Source organism: Chelonoidis abingdonii, chromosome 10 (assembly GCF_003597395.2).
Source record: "Chelonoidis abingdonii isolate Lonesome George chromosome 10, CheloAbing_2.0, whole genome shotgun sequence".
NCBI classification, from domain to species: domain Eukaryota; kingdom Metazoa; phylum Chordata; order Testudines; family Testudinidae; genus Chelonoidis; species Chelonoidis abingdonii.
In genome coordinates, this window is record NC_133778.1 from 44,822,425 (window position 1) to 44,843,625 (window position 21,201).

The 21,201-nt window shown below is 38.0% G+C and overlaps 1 protein-coding gene across 9 annotated transcripts in view; it reads left to right on the forward strand.

Moving 5' to 3' along the window:
* Positions 1-21,201, forward strand: part of LOC116818660 (sodium channel protein type 2 subunit alpha-like) — a 114,430-nt gene that overhangs the window by 73,044 nt on the left and 20,185 nt on the right. For all 9 annotated transcript variants that reach the window (XM_075070150.1, XM_075070152.1, XM_075070144.1 and 6 more), the window contains 3 exons: positions 15,569-15,689; positions 16,715-16,869; positions 18,525-18,698. In XM_075070150.1, coding sequence (XP_074926251.1) covers positions 15,569-15,689; positions 16,715-16,869; positions 18,525-18,698 — 450 coding nt within the window. The remainder of the gene's footprint in view (positions 1-15,568; positions 15,690-16,714; positions 16,870-18,524; positions 18,699-21,201) is intronic.

Here is a 21,201-nt window from a genome sequence, read left to right on the forward strand (position 1 = left end):
TACATGACTGTCTCCCACAGGCTCTTCATGTCCTCCTAAGAAAAGTCTCGACAGCTGACATATTGGAGATATACTTGTACTTTTAAATGAATATGATCGTTATTTACTCTGAAACATTTAGACAGCTATATGTTTCTCTTTTACATGTACTTGGAAAGATAGCAGTTCTTTTGTCACTACCCATCTGTATCTCCGACAGATTCCCTGGTACCATCTACTTAGTGCACCTGGTATACCTTTCCCATGTGGACCCTAAAATACCCCTGTATATACTTATACATGCACTCTGGGCAGCTGCACACACATTTTTGCCTGTGAATTTCGGGTCTTCATTTAAAAAATAAAACTGCCTAGTTTGAAATTGTTTCATTTACAACAATGAAAGCAGCTACAATTTTTTCAGTGCCTTGTGACATCACAAATCACTTTCCAATAACACTGAGAATGCCCTCCCCCAATCCCTATGTGAACATAGAAGACCCTGAACATAGGTGAAACTATCGTAGCACCACTTTGTGGAGTATAAAATATGGCTGATCCATACAGTGTATGGAGTGGGTTAACCTTTGCATGCATCAGAATCCTAGCTATTGTAGTCTGTACCAGTTAGCAAATATTAAGTGGATTAAAATGCCTGCAAGAAGAGTATTACAGTAAACAATCTGGGGGATTAGAAGTCAGAATTAGTATTGGTGCATCAGAGAATAAGAACTGAGTCCTAGATATTTTTCCAGTTAGTGGAAAGCTGGCTTTGCAACTGCAGATTCATGACTATCTGAAGAAAAGGCCTGAATCAATCAGAATTCCAAGATTCCTGACCACAGGTGAGGCTTATTTTGAAGATTCTTCTTATTAGCAACCCTCAATTGCCAGCAAAGAGTTACCATTATCTGGCAGTTGCCAATAAGTGGAAGTCAAGTTTGTGAGAGTGCAGCCAGGGAAGGAAGTGCTGGGCATGCCTTCCCTGGCTTCAGCCTTATAAACCAGCCTGTGCACAGGGCAGCAGCGGGAAGGGGAGCAGCAGCCCAGATGCCAGGACTTTCTACAGGAAGTGGAGGTGGAGGCACTGGGGGCTCACGGAGCTGCACAGTACCTCTCCTTGTGCTCTCAAGGGATTGGGACTCAGCTGTTCCAGCGCTTCCTTCCTTGAGTGCCAGTGCCTCAGCAGGGCACAGCCTGGACAGTGCAGAGAGAGAGACAGTGCAGCTCCAGCTGGCACCCTCCTTCCCTGCTACTGTCCTTCCCACTGCCCCTGCAGCACCAGAAGGAAGCACTGGAATGTGCTGAGCACCTGCTGCAGGGACTCCAGCCAGAGAAAGCACATCCCAACACTTCCTGCCCTGGCTGCAGCCTTACTAACCTGCACCTTGGGACTTTCTTAATAAGCGTCATGCTGTTGCCAATGTCCAAATCCCATTAACACTAAGGTCAATTGGACAGGACTGGTTCCCACCAAAATGTTGCAATTAACCAGAAGTTGTTAATATATGGATTGCTATTAAGCAGAATTCACTGCATATATGAATCATCATAAAATTGGAGGAATAAGTCTCAAGTTAATATCTGAAATCAGCAATAAATAGTTCAGGCTAGCAATGTTAAAATAATTCTTTAACATCGATGCCCCCTAATCCTCAGAACAAGGATTGAAATCCTAGCCTCTCATTGACTTTGATGGGGTCAGGATTTCACCCAGGATCAGTAAATAGTAGGAAAAGAGAAGGTGTTGCCCCTTCCTACAGCTGTGAATAACCTGATCAGTATGTTCACAGCTTTGCAGACCAATAGCCTGAATTCCCCTGCCCTACTACTTGGCCAATTCAAAGGGCCAGTTCCTTCCCAAATGGCACTACACCATCCAAAGTATCAGCTTCTTTAGAGTGTCTGATAGGCTGGATCTGTAATGTGTTAGCCCACTGTCTCAAATGCCACTGATAGACCAGGTCCAACCATCCAGCTGGCCCATTCCTTCCCAAATGGATCAAGAAACTTTAGAAAGCCAAATATTCATAAAATAATAATGTTAAAATAGTTTTTACATAATACAGTACCTCACAATATCTAATTTGGATTGAAATTCAAGGAGAATTAACCATTTTCTGAGGTATTTCTATATGTAAATTCTATCGTTGTTAAAAGAATGGAAGCAGGAACTATACAACAGGAAAACCTCAAAGTATTTTGCTTATTGTATGCATTCAGTTTAGAATGATAAAATATGCACACAGTCAATTAAATGAAGAATAAACAATTTAAGCGTGAAAATTTTAGGAATATTCTGCCAAGAGTTAAAATAACGCTTAAGATTTATCTTTAAAGCTATAGTATACTTTCAAAATCTGGGCTAGCCATATTATTATGTAGTTAGTTCATTTTTGTTTCTTAATTGTGAACCACAATTTTGCAGAACAGTTATTAGCTTCAGCTCCTATATTTTATATTAATCTGATGATACTAGATATAAAATTACAGTTGATCCTTAGGAATGTTTGTTGAACTCTTTTGTCAGCCAATATGTATCCTCCTTTTTGCCAACTGATAAAATATTTAGTAAATATATTTTTACTGTTTTGAAGCCATGTTTGATTTAGAGTTTCCAAAGAGAAGAAAAGTAGAGGTACTATAATCTTGAACTTCATTGCCTACCGTTCTTACTTCTCACAGGGGTAAAACCAATCTGGAGCAATCAAGAATGCAGCTCTGGTGCTTTTTAACCAGGTAGAGCAACGTATCACCACTTTTACACAGGTTACCTAAGCAAGTTATACGTATATAATCACTTTTTTAATGGATATTGACTGGCCTGCATGCAAATCAGCTATGTTCCTTCCCCATCCCTTGCAAGATAGTAGAAATATGCACAGCTGCTCTCTGCTGAGTCATGTGACTCACATCACAGCATGGCCAGGCAAGACTGGCAACCCCAACATACATTTGACTCTGCTAATGCCTCTTCTAGATATCTTTTATGAAGTACTTTAACAATAACTGCATGCTCTTCAGGTTTTGGTCATATGGATCAAAACATTAAAGGAATGTTCAACTTTAAAAAGAACAAAGAAAAAAGGGAGCATGCATAGTTTTTAAAAATATAAAAACAACCCTTTTTGATTCAGCCCTTATAAATGTATTGTTTTAATAAAGGAAGTTCTAGATGATTTATGTACTGCTTATTGTCACATTTAAATTCCTTAATGAATAGAATTGGAACATTTCAGAATCTACCCAGTCACAAAAATATTTACATTTATTTATATTTTGAAATGTTTAATGCGAACTTGCTAGGTACTAAGAGCAATATTCTGTATTCATTTGGGCACCCACATATCTTGAATTTTCATAAACTGCATATGAACAGGACGCATAATTTATACCAAAAGTAATATTCAGCCGAAGCAAATAGATAAACAAAAAACACTTCATAGAAGAGAAGAGAGAACAGAACTGCCAAAAAAGCCTTTACAAACATTCTCTTCCAAAAACCAAAGAAGCTAAAAAACATTTGCATAATAAAATTCTTTCATCAAATACAATTATTTTGTAATGCACATGTTATGATACCTGAGTCTGTGTTTCAAATCTGGGACTCATATTACTCAATGTAAATCAGAGTAATTTAAGCAATCAACATTTCTTTTAAAAAAGTTACACTGTTACATTTATCCACTGTTTGTTTTTAATAAAAGGCAAATGTACTCTCCATTGCAGCATAATTGACAGAACTTTCACTGACAGATAAAAGCAAATATGATACAAAAACTGATAAAAGTTTTATAAAAGTTTATAACATTTAGAAAAGTTATGCACCTGTTTTTGCTCTAATGCCAGTGTAAATCTGGAGCAACTCTACTGACTTTAACGGGATTGCTGTGGATTTACATCAGTGTAGCTCTGAGTAGAATTTGACATGATTGCAGCAGTTTAGGGACCTTGTCAGGACTAAGGCTCCAATCCTGCTACTGGACCCATAGGGACAAAATGTTGTGCCCACATGGAGCTTCACTGACTTCCAAGGGAATCTGCACAGATAAGAATCCAGCTGCAGGGTTACTACCAAAAATTTGAGTGGACTACAGAAAAAAGAAGTCACAGGGATGCCTTCCATCCTCTTATGTAACAAGATGGCTGTGCTGGGGGGAGCATTTGATCCATCTTGTTAAAGGTTTAGCAAGATTAACTCTGTGCTGTTCTCCCCCAGACCCAGGAGGCATTATGGCACAATATGTCTTTCAAAAGAAAAATGCCACCATTCAGGTCATGCGCCCGTTCATAAGAAGATTTTGCCTCATGGGAGACATAACTGAGCCTTCACTGTTAAAATTATATATGGTTTAGACATTTTACATCTACATTAATTGATCTTAACTGGGCAATAGCTAAAATCTCCCTTACTGGAACTTATGGGCTCATACAGATTCACAGTACTGTGTAGCATACAACCTGTTTCAGTCTCAGGGCAAATATCATCATGATATAAATCAAGATATGCTCGAGCTAATCCAAAAGACCAGAATAAAGCTCTAAGAGATGTAGTTAGCAAAGTTATTTTCACAGTATACATGCAAACTTCATGATATTTGGATTAATGGTTTGGTTCCAGGCAATTTTGAATAGGGAATTCCTTTATTTATATTATATTTTATCAAACAAATCATACAGCAATTTGTAACAGTCAAAACTCAAAGTTTGAAATGAATAGCTGGATTGTTAAAGGCAATTTGTAATGGCTGAGTCCCTTTATTTATATTATTATCACTTTGAATCATGAAGCACTTCGTAAAGCTTAAAATTTTAGCAGCCTGCTCCTACTCCCATTGAAATCTACAGCAAAATTAAATGGGGGCAAGAATGAGTCTTAAGTGAATGCGTTCTGATGGAAATGGGCCCAACAACATTCTGTTGGTCAAGGTTTGTTCTGATGATTTAAGCTGTTGAAATCAGAAAATGCACTACTTTCAGAAAAAGAGTACATAGGCTCACTATCCACTCTAATCAATGTAGTTACTGAAATATTCTGGTTGTTACTAAACTATTACTATTTATGTCTATTTGTCACATTCTATACAATAATGTGTAAAGTTATATATTTTCTCAGAACAACACTAAACTCATAGAAGTAGTTTTTCCTTGATACTCTGGGGGGTGGATATTCTAAGGGCTGACAATCCTATACATAAAATGAAAGGAGAACTTTCTTGGTATTTTTATTGGTATTACTATTAGAAAAATCAGTATTAAAACATTTTCTAAACTACAAACATTCTTTTCATATTTTAGGGGGGGTTGTAATTTACTTCACTTGATTTTCAACATTTGTGATTGCTTGAGATTGCCTGAAAAATAAATAAAGAGCGTGCGAAGGAATTGCACGTTTTGTTATATTAATGAAAATAAACTACTCTTCTCTCATTTGCTGTTTAACAAATGTAACAATTGTGATATCTGGAATAGTGGCAACAGAGTCCTGTGTTGGGCAAGAACAGTTAAATAACTGACTTTACTTTTCATTGACAATCATTGGAAGTATTAATGATGGATAGTTACCAGCCTTTATTCTATGGGCCTTGATGTCAGTGACTAACCTCTTACTGATTTCAGTGGTGAAGGATGAGGCCATGAATAAGTTCTATTCTACCTAGTTTAAATATATCATATTATTATTCTCACCCTGTACAGCTTTACATCATTTAAAGAAGGAACAGCTCACAATTCCAGTGTCAGGAAGAAATGCAGTCTTATAATTATGTCTTAGTAAATAAACAGATGCATAATTAGAGTATGAGTTCCCAAATCTTACTTTTCCTTTTTAAAAGAGACACCCTGCCCTTTTCTTTCCCCTGTACCTCCATTTAGGTTATGTGCTAGTAACTGTCAATTTTTTCTTCCTTTGGTGCATAGATGATATCCACAATTAAATGATGAAAGCAAAATCCTAAAATACGTCAATATAAACCACATTTTTTGTTTTTGTTTTAAATGTCTGTCTACTTATTTACAAAAACATATTTTTTCTTTGGTTTAGATATATCTACTTTCAATATTGTGATACTTATGATCTTCCTCATGTTCTGATATTAAAGATTAGTAATTACATTATTCATAAATGTTACCAATTTAGAGGCAATTCTCACATAATTATTTAACATATTTTAATTTTGGAAATCATTGAATTAATATTATTAAAGCCTATTATGAAAACTGAGTTAAACTGGATTTATGGCAAAATATTAAACAAAGTGTGTGAGAGCTTATATATACATATGTTACATCACATACATGTACTTTTTTGTGTTTTATAATACATATGTAATATATATATAAAATAAACAATGAGCTCAATTATGCCTAATTAAGAATATATACATACATACATGCTTGATACTTAGTTATTCCTCCTGTAAACTAAAAGGATGCACATCAGGATGGAGGGAATGAGGAGGGAGGTGTGATGATATCCTGGTAGCCAAGTAAAGCTAGAATAGTTTGCAATGTTATCCAAATCCTGAGATAATTATCTTACTCTCCTCACCCCTTGCCTGTATGTTTCATGTATATGGTGGCTCACACAATATTTTACAAGAGAACTTTTTGGAATTTTTTGGATTGTTCTATTTCAGGACAAATCCTATATATAAATTTGATTTTTATGTCATTACAATCATAGTTATGCAATACAACTGTGACATCAAAGGTGGCTTAGCTAATCATTATGTAACACAGGTGACTTTAATTCACTGAAACAGTGTCTTTGGGCAGGCCTGGATACCAAAACATAATCCTGCAATTTTCTATCAACGAAGTTGGAAATTCTTACAAAAATGCTTAAAACTATCCATTTTATCTGGGGAGAGAGGAATTGCTCACCTAAACCTGATTAAGAGTTCTGCCTGGTACATGTGATCTACCATAAAACCAAACCATTTCCTTATTTTCCAATATCTTTTTCTTTATTAAACACTTTTTAATACATTAAAAATAAGTTTTTATTTTACAGCATTCTTTATGAGAAGAGAGAGAGAGAGAGAGAACATGAAAACGGCCCTTTTAAAAGTTGTGTTTTACTCCAGTGTGAGTCAAGTAGTTTGTTCAATAACTGATTTTTAGGTACCAGAAAAAAAAATCAAAATCATCCACTAGTTGGACCTAATAAATACATTATCCAGTGTTCTTTTCAAAAGCAATACTTGTGGACAAACTGGTCTCTTGTACGTCAAAGCACTAAAGAGATGTGATCTTCCAATCAGAAATCATGTCCATTAATGCTACAATCACCATCAGGTGAAAATTTTAAATTCTGCTGCATCAGCACCTATCAGATGAAATATTTAAATTGATGTCTTTCAGGATAACAGAAGTACAATTACTAAAATAAGATCAGGATTTCCTACTTTGAAACCCAATTATCTGTAAATGCTTTCATGTATATTGTTTGTAAAGTACTTGACTGTGTGACTACATGTATCCAGCAAGAGGAGATTAACAACATGCAACAGTATTTGAGTCCAGTGACATCTTCTTGTAACAAATGATTGTCCTTTATTATAACAAAATTATTATTTTATATGATGTTCACATCAAAACAAAATAAGGATGGGTGGTATTGCATTTCATATAACCATAGCATACAACACCAACTCTAAAGAAATAGAACTATGGTATCTGTCAGCTCCTAAAATGTGTAGCCCAATTAAGGTCCCAATCCTGTAAAAACATATCCCCATGAGTAATTTTAGGCATGTGAGACCCGATCCAACTCAAGTCAATGGGAACTCAGTGGGAATCCTCATGAGCATAAAATGAAAGTTACTTGCAACTGGAGTTCTTTGAGATGACTCTGTATATTCATGCTTCTGGGTATTGCACTGCCTAGTGGTGCCTAATGGTGGACCCCTTTTTATCCCCCCCCCATCAGTATCTCTGAATGTTCTGAGGGCAAAGCTCTATAAAGGGGTGCAGCACCTTCTAACACCTCAGTTCCTTCCACTGCCAACTCAGAAAAAATAAAAATAAAAGGACTCTGAGAAAGTGGAGGAGGAGGGTGGGAAGTGTATATATGCAGAGCCACCTCCAAGAACTCTGGTTACAAGTAGTCTTCATTTCTTCTTTGAGTGACTTTGCATATTCCCACTTATGGAATAGTTTGATAAACAGTACTGAAAATAATCTCAATGAAGGAACAGAGTCTTCATTGAACAGAGACTGAAGCACCACTCTATCAAATCTAGCATCAACCCTTAGGATGGCCACTCACAAACCCCCAGAATACCAGGCATTCCAGTACTTTCCAGAATGGCGGTGGGCCCATCCCTACTGGCATGTCCCTACCAGACAGGGGACAAACCATTTAAAACAAGAACAGTCTATCTTAAAATGAGATGAATGGCCTGCCTTTCAGCCCTTGATGTGAAATTGAGAGCATAACGTTTAGAAAAAGTGTGCACAGAACTTCTGGTTGAAGCAGTGCAAATTTTAGTAACAGGGATTTGCGCAGTACAAGCAAAAGGCATTGCCACAGCTCTGGTGGAATGAGATGGTACTGTTGTAGGTACAGGAATTTCTGCTAACATGTAACATTCAACAATACATTCCATTATCCATCTAGGAAATATCTGGGGAGACACAGCATGATCCATGTGATTCTTAGAGGAAGAGATGAATAATTGGGGCGGCTCTAGGTATTTTGCTGCCCCAAGCACGGCAGGCAGGCTGCCCTTGGCAACTTGCCTGCGGGAGGTCCCCGGTCCCGCGGATTCAGCAGCATGCCTGTGGGAGGTCCGCCGAAGCTGCGGGACCAGCGGACCCTCTACAGGCATGCCGCCAAAGGCAACCTGCCTGCCACCCTCACGGTGACCAGCAGAGCTCCCCCCCCGGCTTGCTGCCCCAGGCACGCACTTAGCATGCTGGTGCCTGGAGCCGCCCGAGTGAATAATCTAGATGATTTTCCAAAAATTTTTGTTCTATTTAAAGAATATGCAACAGTTCGTCTATCTAAAATATTTCAGATTCCCCTTTATTACTAGGTGGTCTTGGAACAAATACCAGCAAATTAATTGTCTGATTAATGTGAAAGTCAGAAATGACTTTTGTCATAAGCTTAAGATTAGGTCTAAGAACCTCCTTTATGAAAAGATGTATGGTGGATCAGTCCCAAGGCTTTTAATTCCTTTAATTTTTGGCTGACGTTATAGCAACAATGAATGTCATTTTAATACATAAACACTCAGCCAAGGGTTCAAAGCTGACTTCACAAATGTAGATAAAAAACAAATAAAATCCCAAGCAGAGACAGGCGAGTCCAAAATGTCTCAAAGGATATTAACTAACAATTGAAGATTGTCTAGATTTGGCCTGTAAACCTGAGACATCCAGTGCTGCATTGGCCTCATTCTGAGATGTGCAAACAGAGTCATGTAAGTCTGAGCTGCCATGAGACCCAGGAAGAAAATTACTTTCTGTATTAGTCATATCTGAGAGTTTAAAACGTACAGCACTATTTTTAAAAAAGTGTCCTCTGGTAAAAAGATATTTCCTATCACCAAGTACAATATGGAGTCTATGAATACAGTTCTCTGGGTTGGGCAGAAATTCAACTTTTTGACATTCAGAAGCATCTCCAAGTCTGAAAAAATGGTGGTTGTATAGCAGTATGGCTTGCTAGATCCTTGCGAACAGCAGCCTTCAACAGCCACTCACTCAGTTATGGGTAAACAAAAATACCCTGCTTTCTCATACGAGCTGCTGCTACAGAAAGGCACTTTGTAAACACTGTTGGTGTGGTTAAGAGGCCAAATGGGGTCATTTTGTATTGGAAATGGCCTCCCAACACCTTGAAACAAAGGTACTTTTGATGACTGTATTGGCAGAAATATGAAAATATGGTGTCCTTTCACTCAAGCATCACAAACCAATCTATAGCTGAAAGTGAAGGGATTATGGATGCCAGAGCTAACATACATAACTGAAACTTTCATATGTATTTGTTCAGATTCCTTAAATCTAAAATCAGATGAAACTGTACTTTTTTTGTACCAAAACGTCTCTTGAATAAAACCCAGCCTCTCAGGTTATTGATACCTCCTCAACAGCTCCTATCAGAAGGAATTTCTGCACTTCTGAAAGTAAAATAGCTTCATGAGAAGGTTCCCTGAAAAAGGTAGGGTACAAGGAATTGAAAGAGAGCAGTTTCTCAAATCGAATGACCTAGTCCTTTTCTATAATTTCTAGCACCCATTTGTCCAATGTATTATCTGTCCTCCATCTGATGAGAAAAATATGCTAGCTTGTCTCCAAACAGGAAGGGAAGGATCCCTACTGATTGATTCTGGATTCTTGATCCTGTCGTAAAATCTGAGGCTTGGTTGTTCACCAAAGACAACAGGAAAGAAGCAGATTGTTTAGATTTAGGCTTTGATTTGAAAGACTTGTTGTTTTGACTCTGGAAAGACATAGCCTGTTGGTGTTGTAACTGATGTCTTTGATTCAGTGGGAAAATAAGTCAAGGAAGACTGTGTTTCTGGTAATGGAAATGAGTAGTCAAAGGTCTCCTCCTGGTAAAAGAAATCAAAGCCCAAATAGGAGCTTTTGATCTTGTCTCCTTCAGTTTTTCCAGCAACTCATCCGCCTTTTCACTTAAAAGACCATCCCCTACCTCAATTCTGATATCCTGAGCCAGAGAACAGCAACAAAGCCAAGCTTGTCTACTCCAGGTAACTGCATATGCCAATGCTCTAGCAGAAGCGTTCAAGCTGTCCAAAGAAGCTCCAAAAGCATGCTTTGCCATATCTTGAGCTCCATTTGATAATTTCCTTTTGTTATCTGGCAAATCCTGCACAAACAATGCCATCTTTTTCCATAGGTGGAACTGAGAGTGGATCATAGTTGCTTGATAATTTTCCACCCTAATACCAAGACGGAAAGAGGAGAATACTTTTCTCCCTCCTCTATCAGTGCTTGTCCAGACCTCAACATGCTACTGGCAGCAGCCACAACCTAATGAATTAGGTACAGGTTGTTTGTAAAAATATGAAAACTGCTATGAGGGTATCTGATATAATTTATCTGCCTTCTTGGAAATAGGGTGGCAAAAAGTAAAAGTGGACCAAACAGATGTAGCTCGCTGCAGTAGGGCATCAAGAATTGATAAACTTCCTACTCTTGTAGGTAAAACAATGTCGAACACTGGATGGGATGTTTTCTCCACAGCTACTGGAGTTAATTTCAATGTGAACACTATGTGATCCATCAAGTCATGACACTGCAGAGCATCCTCAAAATGAAAAGAGGCAGAAGCCGCTCCCACATGCTCATCTGGTGACAAATCAGGATCGGAGTCAGTCTACTCTTGTTCAAAAAGAGAAGTTATCTCTGTATCTTCTTCTTCAGACAAACAATCAGGTACCATTATGTGAGATGCAGACAGATCTGGTGGAACTGGATCTGAGGATTTCTCCACCACTGGATCCTTTACAGATAAAATATCACCTCTCCATCCATAAGGAGGACGACTGAAAAATTCCTGTGGCAGCACCCATTAAGGCCATGGACTCCTGGACTGCCAGTCTCCCCCACAACTGTGATGTGAGAACATAGCTGCAGGAGGAGGATCAAAAAGAAGAAGCAGGAAGAAACAGTCTCTTTATTCTTCCTCTGTCATCCTCTAAACATAGATCTTGCCTTGGATCAGTGATGGATTGCACTGAAGAAAGTAATGGACCCAGAGACTGGAGAGAAATAAATGGGGCGAAAACTCTTTGTGGGGACACTACAGGAGTCTTAGGAGGAGAAAGTGTAGACGGACCAGGAGAAAGACTAATAATCTCCTCTGCTCTTCTCCTTTTTTCAGGAGAATCAACGCTGAATTCAGAACCGATGAAGCCTGTCTCTTCCTCTCATTCAGAAGCCCTCAGAAGCCAAATGGTGTACAACAGCCAAAGTAAATATATTCTGTGGACCTGAAGATGGAGCTGGAACTGGACAGAGGTCAAAGTTGGAGCTGAAGACCTGGATGGCATGGAATCTGGTGAAATACACAGATCTGCCCGCTTGGTACTTGAAGCTGAAGCCAGAGCCGGCCCCCCTGGGTATTGAAGCCATAGTTGTAGAGGCCTCTGTCAGAATCAGAGAGATATGACAAAATCTGAAATGAGGGATCTGGCACTGTTAACAGTGGTTATCTTCAACCTTGACTGCTTCTTTGGAACCAACACAGCTGGAGCTGACAATGTGGCTCTTGGTTCTGTAGCAGGCAGTCTGCTCTTCATCATCACCTGTGCCTTTGAAGCCCTGGCTGCTTGAGCAAGAGGATCTGGAGACAGATCCAATAAAGGTTCTGATTTCCTCCAGCCTCTAAAGTGTTTCATCTTGCAGGAGTAAGTGACAGTATGTCCCAGTATGGATCCTTGAGGTCCTCACTACTTACCTCTCTCCATTATGAAAACTGACCATTTATTCCTACCCTCTGTTTCCTGTCTGTTAACCAGTTACTGATCCATGAGACGATCTGCTCTCTCACCCCATGACTGCTCCTTTGCCTAGGAGCTTTTGGTGTTGGACCTTGTCAAGGGCTTTCTGAAAGTCTAAGTAACTATATCCATTGGATCACTCTTTTCCACATGCTTGTTGATAACTTCAAAGAATTCTAACAGATTGGTGAGGAATGATTTCCTTTCACTAGGAAACAGCAAGCCATGTTGACTCTTCACCAACACATTGTGTGTATCTATGTGTCTGATAATTCTGTTCTTTAGTATAGTTTCAATCAGCTTGCCTGGTATTGCCAGGACTGCCTCTGGAGCCTTTTGTTTAAAAAATTCAGTATTACATTAGCTATTCTCTAGTCATTTGGTACAGAAGCTCATTTCAGTGATAGGTTACATACTGCAATTAGTAGTTCTGCAATTTCACGTTTGAGCTCCTTCTGAACTCTTGGGTGAATACCGTCTGGTCCTGGCACCTTAGTACTGTTTAATATCTTAATTTGTTCCAAAAATCTCCAATACTGACATCTCAGTCTGGGACAGTTCCTCAGATTTGTCATCGAAGAATGGGAATCTCTCACACATCCTCCGCAGTTAAGACAGACAAAGAATTCATTTAGCTTCTCTGCATTTAGCTTCTGCTTTTTCTTCAGTTTCACCAAGCTACTAACTAACTAACTAAAACTATACTAAACAATTACCAGGACATTAAGAACTAGAAAAAAAAACCAGATCCGAATGGTCTGGAGTGCTTCACTTCCATCTGGCACAGTGGTTGGAAGGAACTGAGGTGATAGAAGGCACTGCCCCCACTCCTTACAACATCTGGCGATGCTGAGGGAAGAGGCAAAGGGGCTGTGCAAATACTCTAACAGACACTGCTTGGAGAAGGTTCTAACATCAGGCACCACCAGGCAGCACAATACCCATAAGTGGAAATATGCAGAGCTGCTCAAAGAAGAAATTATAACGTTTACAGGATATCATACTTATTATTTAGATATGGATTACCAATCTACAGTAACCCTATTCTTTAGGCCTGCTCCAAAGCCAGTGCAGTCAATGGAAAGAGTCACATCAATTTCAATTATGTATGGATCATGTCCTTTGTTTCCAAATAATTTAAGGCCTGATTCTGCAAGCTGTCTCCTGAGGCAAGGATGTAATATCAGTCCTTAACTAAAGATCAAAAGAAAATGTAGTTTTCAGAACTGTTCATCTCCTTTACAAAAGCTACACAAAATTCCAAAAAAAGCCACAAGAAATCATAAAGTAATATCTTATCAAGGTTTATACTGAAACAGATTGTCACAGCCAGTCAGAGCTTAGGTACAATCACTGCCTTTCAACCATATTATAGTTTTCTATACAGTGTGCAAGTCTCAGCATTCTGATGGATATCCTCAGAATTCGATGTCTATATGTTCACAAACATGACTACTCCTGAATCTCATGTCTACATTTAATCATTCATTTTGTTTATCATTTTATTCAATTAAATATTTGTTCATTAGATATTTCAGCAAGGTAACAACTACCTGAGAGTGGTGCCTATTGATTCAGTAGTATCCATATCCTGAGCTGATAAAGGTGTCAGGCTAGATCCTCAGGGTGGTGTAAATTTGTGTAGCTTAACAGAGGTCATGCTCCCCTTGATTGGAAGTCAGTGGAGCTATACCGATTTACACAACATCTCAGGATATGGCACATCAGCCTCAAAGTACTTTAGCCTAGAATAGGATTATTATTTCATGATCAGGAATCAGAGGCATTACTTACATTGAAAATTTGAGTCTAAGTTATTCTGTATTCTAATACAATACAGGATCAATCTTTAAATAATGCTCCTAATCAGCATCCAATTATCAGCATTAATGTCTCATGTATGTAGTGTACTCGATGTACTTACATGAATTCCTATATAAATCTGTAAAATTAATTGTAGAGTATGTAGCAATTCCTGACATTATAAATTATATAGCAATAACACTAACAGTTTCTTTCCAATACTATAATCTAAATTACAGTGATGTAGCATATTACTTCTACGGCTGCATGGTCTATAATGATGTATTTCACTATGGTGCTTTCTTTAAGGCTGAAGACTTGGTTACATTACCTATTTAAAACTGAATAAGAATGTATTTCTGATTGAAGTAATTCAAGACACAAATCAACAAAATATTAACAGCTAAAAACATGTTACAAACTCTTTGATGAGAGCTTGTTTTCACTTTAGTTGTACTCAAAAATAAATGCATTTAAAAATAGTTTTACTTGCAAATTTAAAAGCAAATACTGCTGCCAATAGACCAGTGGCCTGATTCAAAGTCCACTGAAGTCAGTGGAGAGGCTTCCACTGAGTTCAGGAGCCTTTGGATCAGCCCCTGAATCATGCACTCTTCAGTTCTCAGCAAAACTTCCACTGAAGTCATTAGGAGTTTTGCCTGAGTAAGGACTGCATGATTTGACTATATATAAAGATAATACATGCATAGTGGAAGATAATGCAAAATAGTGGCTTGTCCTAAAGTTCACTTGCTGCTCCTCTCAACTGACATTATAGAAAGATACTTAAACAACAGGTCATGTGTACTCATAAGATTGCTACTGGAAAAAATATCTAATTTTCAATATTTCAATCCACACACTGTATATTTTAGAGAAAATACCATTTGTAGCAGACATGAAGATATGCTGATTTCTGTTGGTTTGGTCATTGTGCTGGAAAGATTAAGTAACATTCACAGTTTCATCCAATATAATAGGGAGTGAAATAACTAACAGTATGGCATATGCAAATTGACCAATTTTAATGTTATTGATCCTTAATTTCAGAATTCTTACACATGGATCAGGTTAGTGGACAAATTATTTTTTAGAATTTCCTATAAGAAGATATTCTAGAAATCAAAACCACCCTACATAGATTTTAATACAATGATTTTACTTATGGTAATGCATATTATCAATATGTATTTACTGATAATCTTATTTAATAGTTATGGAGCACTGGCATATTTCAATGTCATCTGTGAATAATATATACTTAGTGAGGAGACAAAAAATTTCCTGTGGGATTTTATTTTCAGAAGCTAAATGCATCCAGCTCATCTGAAGGCAGCACAGTTGATATTGCCCCTCCTGGAGAGGGCGAACAAGCTGAGATTGAACCTGAAGAAGCTCTTGAACCAATAGCCTGTTTTACAGAAGGTAACAAAACACAATAATGCCTAAAGATTGAATCAAGCCCCAGTTTGCTAACGCAAACACAATTTGCTTCTACAACAGTTGGCTCTTGAAACACCATGGGCCTTCTTGGCTTCACTAGCCAAGAGAAGCTACTCCCTTCTCAGTGATAACAATCAAATGTCAGAGTAAGATTTCTCTGGAAGGTGGCTAACTCTCCTCCCTGCTCAATCGCTAATATGTCTCAATATTAAGGTACTTGCAGTATTAATTTTTCCAATCCTATGATTGTGTATTGTAGTCACTAGAGAAGGGCCTTAGAACGTGGAGCAACTCTGTTTTTCTGAGAGAAAAAGAAGTGACATGGGCCAACAGCCACAAACACTACTGTGTTTTGGATATACAGTAGAACCTCAGAGTTATGAAAACCAGAGTTACGAACTGACCAGTCAACCATGCACCTCATTTAGAACTGGAAGTACGCACTCAGGCAGCAGCAGAGACAAAAAAAAAATAAATACAGTACAGTGCTATGTTAAACGTAAACTACTAAAAAAAATAAAAGGGAAAGGAGCAGTTTTCTTCTGCATAGTAAAGTTTCAAAGTTGCATTAAGTCAATGTTCAGTTGTAAACTTTTGAAAGAACAACCATAATGTTTTGTTCAGAGTTATGAAATTTCAGAGTTATGAATAACCTCCATTCGAGGTCTTCGTAACTTGAGGTTCTACTGTAGTTCATAGATTGTGTGTAATATAGACAGATACTTTTAAGTCAATTTCACACTTAGTTGTAAATGCAAATCACTGTCAATTTCTCTCCATGGTTTCACTCCTAGATGTAGTTTAAATCTATTTACTATCACTATTCAGATATTCAGAACCTTGTAACAGCAAGTAGGGGATTCCAATATCAGATTTTAAAAGTATCTCATAAAGAGAGTGGCTATCAAACTAAGAAATTTTATAATAATTTGGATGCTAGAGTGATTAACTACTTCAAAATAAGTTGCTATTTTATTCCAATTTCTAGTTATTTAATATGTTTACAGGTTGTGTGCAGAAGTTCACATGTTGTCAAGTAAGTATAGAAGATGGCAAAGGCAAAATCTGGTGGAATCTTAGGAAAACCTGCTACAGCATAGTTGAACACAACTGGTTTGAGACATTCATTGTCTTCATGATTCTTCTGAGCAGTGGTGCTCTGGTGAGTGAAACAATGACATATTCTGAAAAATAAGTTTTAGAAGGGTGATTTATTAAAAGTTTGTTTGCATACAGGATAGCTTTTGATCAGTATGAAAATTTAATCAGTTTAAGAAATATTTGGGAATCAGCAGAAGCAAACACTCGCATTATAATGTGGAAGATAAAGATGTCCTGACAGATGTATTTTAATGCAGCTGTGCAAAATGTTCATGCTGAAACCCAAAATCACTCAAACTTCCTGCATTTCATGTTTCATTACAGTTTTGAAATGTGAATCAAAGTTGGAAGACTTGCTAAGATTCACATATGTTTTGATTAGAGATGGACCAAAACTAAAACACTGGGCTAAACTCTGCTTTTAATTAGACTGGTGTAAATCTGGAGTAACTTTATTAAAGCCAGTGGAGTTACTCAGAATTTATAGTGGTTACTCACTGCAGAGTTTTGGACTTGAATACTACTGACTTTTGTTACTGTTTGGATTTGGACCAAAATTTTAAATTGTGAACCCATCTCTACTTCTGAGAGGACCTGAGCCGATGTATGGGTGCACATCAAAATCATATGCAAATCATGGTTTTGACATGAAAATGTACACATTTATGGCTTCAAATTATTTTACTTTAGGGGCCATTTGAACTATCTGGTGAAGCTCCAGAACTCTTTGCATTCTACTTAAATCATCGCCTTCATGCTCCACCCTGGCTCATTGTTGTCTTACTATTATTATTTTCTAAATTTTTTGTGAGCTTTGGAATGTATAAGATTTCACTAAATGGCAGTTGTTTCCCAAAAGATTGTTATTGTTTACCACTATCCCATTTCAAATTACACAAGCTCTGCACTTGCTACCCTATCAATGGCATAGTATACTTTCCAAAAACGAGTTACAAACATTTCCATAAATACACTTAAATATATATTTTTCTTGCCAATTAACACTGTCTTTTTTTCTTGCTTATGCTGATAGGAAAAAGGTTTTATTTAAATGGGGGAAGTAAATAAAATCTTCCTCACTATTCCTCCCTGGGAGAATATATGTATCTGGAAGAGGAGGATTTTTTGGATTAAGCCTCATATTAAAATATTGGCAGAAAATCATTCTTTGTATTTATTTCTTGATTCAGCAATAAAATAGGATTGCAAATCCTGAAGTCTCTACAGGCAATAATTCTTACACAGGCAAATTTCTGACTAACTTCTGTGAGGGTTTATTTAAAGGTTGAGTAAAAATCTGAGAAAGGGCCTCAGGATTTGGTCTGGAATTATTTACTTTGATTTCATAAAAACTCAATTGTGAAAAAAAATCACAGCCAATTGAGGGTCACACAAAAAGTACACAGAATTACATGTAGAGTCCCTGTATTTCTTGTTTCTCAAAATAATAGAGGACTTTTGCTTAAGGAAGAAAAGGATTCATATTCAAAACATATTCTCCATATTCTATTGGAGAAAGCATAAAACAAGACTGCCTCTCTCAAAGTTGGATTCCATTGAAGCATATGTAGTGAAATGGGAACTAAGTAACATAAGAGTTGAAAAGGGTGCACAAAGAAGAGACGAAAACTTAAATCCCTCCACTTTCTTCATTTATCTAATTGATCTTTCTGAACCAGGAGGTGATATGAATACTTGCAAACTTTGTGTTCACAGGCTTTTGAAGACATATATATAGAGCAGCGCAAGACTATCAAGACTATGCTGGAATATGCTGACAAGGTTTTCACTTACATCTTCATTCTGGAAATGCTTCTGAAATGGGTGGCCTATGGTTTTCAAATGTATTTCACTAATGCCTGGTGCTGGCTGGACTTCTTGATTGTTGATGTAAGTTCTTTATTCTTCAAGTCTTTTTTGACTGATTTTCCTATCAACAAAAGTTACAAAACTCACTATTGTGAAGTAGATTTCTAATGAACACAGTAAAATTTTCATAAACTTTTGCTAAAACTACTAATAGCCTGTTATCTGTTGTTGTTACTAAAAGTGCATTTATATTCAGAAGAAAAAACTATAACTAACAGAACATTACATACTAAACAAAAGTTAAAGTCCCATGCAAAACTCCACAATTTGTGCATATATACATTATGACACAGTCTTATTATATGATCACATGTTGTATCTCAAATAATATATTATATCATCATGGAATTTTTCTACAGCCATCCAAACTTTGCATCTAAGATACTATGTTTGGTCCAAATGCTGTCAAAGCTTTATTCCCAAGAGATTATCCTCTATTTTGCTAGTGTTTGCAGTGAAGTAGTGAAAAAGGCAGTGGCATTAAAGTATGAAATTCAGTTAGTGTAGCTGGAGTTTATTAGCTGTTTGATAATTTGTAATAAATAAGTAAGCTATGATTTGGGAGGGTTTATGATGGAAGAGGAGAGAAGCTTTCTTGGCTTCCTTCCCAGCCCTGGCATATATCTGTACAAAGTCCTTGCATGGGATGGATCAGTTGATGATTACCTATTCTGTTCATTCCCTATGGGGCACCTGGCATTGGCCACTGTAGAAAGACAGGATACTGGGTAGATGGACCTTTGTCTGCCTATGCTGAAAGAATGACAGGAGACATGAGATATGGGTTTAATCAGGCCGCAACTTTATTATTAGATGTCTAGGACTAACTCGGCGGATAAAATGTGCATTACAGGTGAAAACCCCCACAATTCACTGAGGGGCTTTTTTCAGCCCCCCTCCCCCCACGATACACACACACCTTTCTGTTCATGTCCCTCCAGCAGACCCACTGCCAGGACCCTCCAATTCCAACCAATTCCAGGGAGGGGGGACCTGCCACCAGCTCCCTCCCCTTTTTATCCAGGTCCCTCCAGCAATTCCCTTACGAGGACCTTACTGACCACCACCCCTTGTAGGAGGGTTTAAGATGGACTATAATGATAGGGGGTTGGCTCCCTGCTGTACCAATCATAGGAGTCGCCAACTGCCCCCAGCTTGCTCAATTACCAAGCACCTGTCCTTAATTCCTTTTCCAAGCCATTTATCCATTCTTTTGTGCCTTAATTTATGGAGTACCTGCACTTAACATCCGTTATACACTTAAATACACTATGCATGAACAGAGCCCACCTGAACCTGCTGCGAAGCAGGCCAAAAACTCCAACTGCACCTGGCCAATATGGGGTCAAGGGAAAAATTCCTACCCCTTAATGGGGTGGCCAGTGTAATGCCCACAGCAGATGTAATAACCTAGCATATTTCTGACCTAAATAGGGAGAGAGGGTGGGTGCTGCCTGGCCTGCTCCAAGTGATGAGGGCAGGGTCCAGGCTCAGGCTGACCTTTTGAAACCCCTCATTCCTAGGTGGTGAATCATTCACCATGCTGACTGCTTTTCCAGCAGTTTTACGTCTCCCCTCCTCCCACCAAGCCAGAAAGCATTGCCCTCTTCTCCTGGCCAGCCAGATAACCTCCCCCTCCCCACACATACACTTGCTTAAAGTGTAGAGCAGTGATTGGTCTGACCCAGTATGGCTGTTCTTATGTTCTTACATTAATTGTCTTAAGGGATCAGTGCTCCCAGAATATTTTGGTCTCCTGCCTTCCCATATTATCTGACTCAGTTCTTTAGTGAGCCAAAGTGATGTGTGTGTTCAAATGAGTATCTTGGAGGCAAAGGTGCTTATAATTGTTGCCACTAAATTATTGTATTGCTTCACTAGGCAGCCTAAATTCTGGTCCCTTTGTTGTAACGTTTCTGTTAATATGCTCTAGAACGGGGGTAGTCAATTATTTTTTGTCAATGTCCAAATTTCTTAGTCAAGGTATAGTCAAGGTCCAGACTTTAGAGAAAATAATAAGAACCAAAAAACCAATAATGATAATAAGTAAATAAAAAGATTTTAGGTCCATTCAAAAGCATCTAGAAGTCCAGATTTGGCCCACGGTCCGCCTATTGACTACCCCACTCTAGAAATTTGTCAGGTTCAGGAGTCTCACAGGGCAAACTGGCTTAGTTGGTCTACTACTCAGCTAGGAAGTGGAAAAAAACATAATTTTCACCTGGATGAGGTAATGTATGCTACACCATGGTGAAGAGCCAGGGCCATTATGTGGTAGTCCAATGTATGGTTTCAATAAGAGGATAGTAATGCAGAATTCAGGGGCTTCTATCTGGGAATTTTAAGGAAGAAACTTACTCACACCTTTATAGATGAGCCATAGATCATGTTTCAATTGTTCTATTTTTATAATGAAGGCTCCAATTGATTTTTTTTTTTTACAACAGCATACTTATGTAGAGTTCTTGGTGCTTTTTCAGCAATAGTATTGCCTAAGAAAAGAATCTCTGAATAAAGTCCTCAG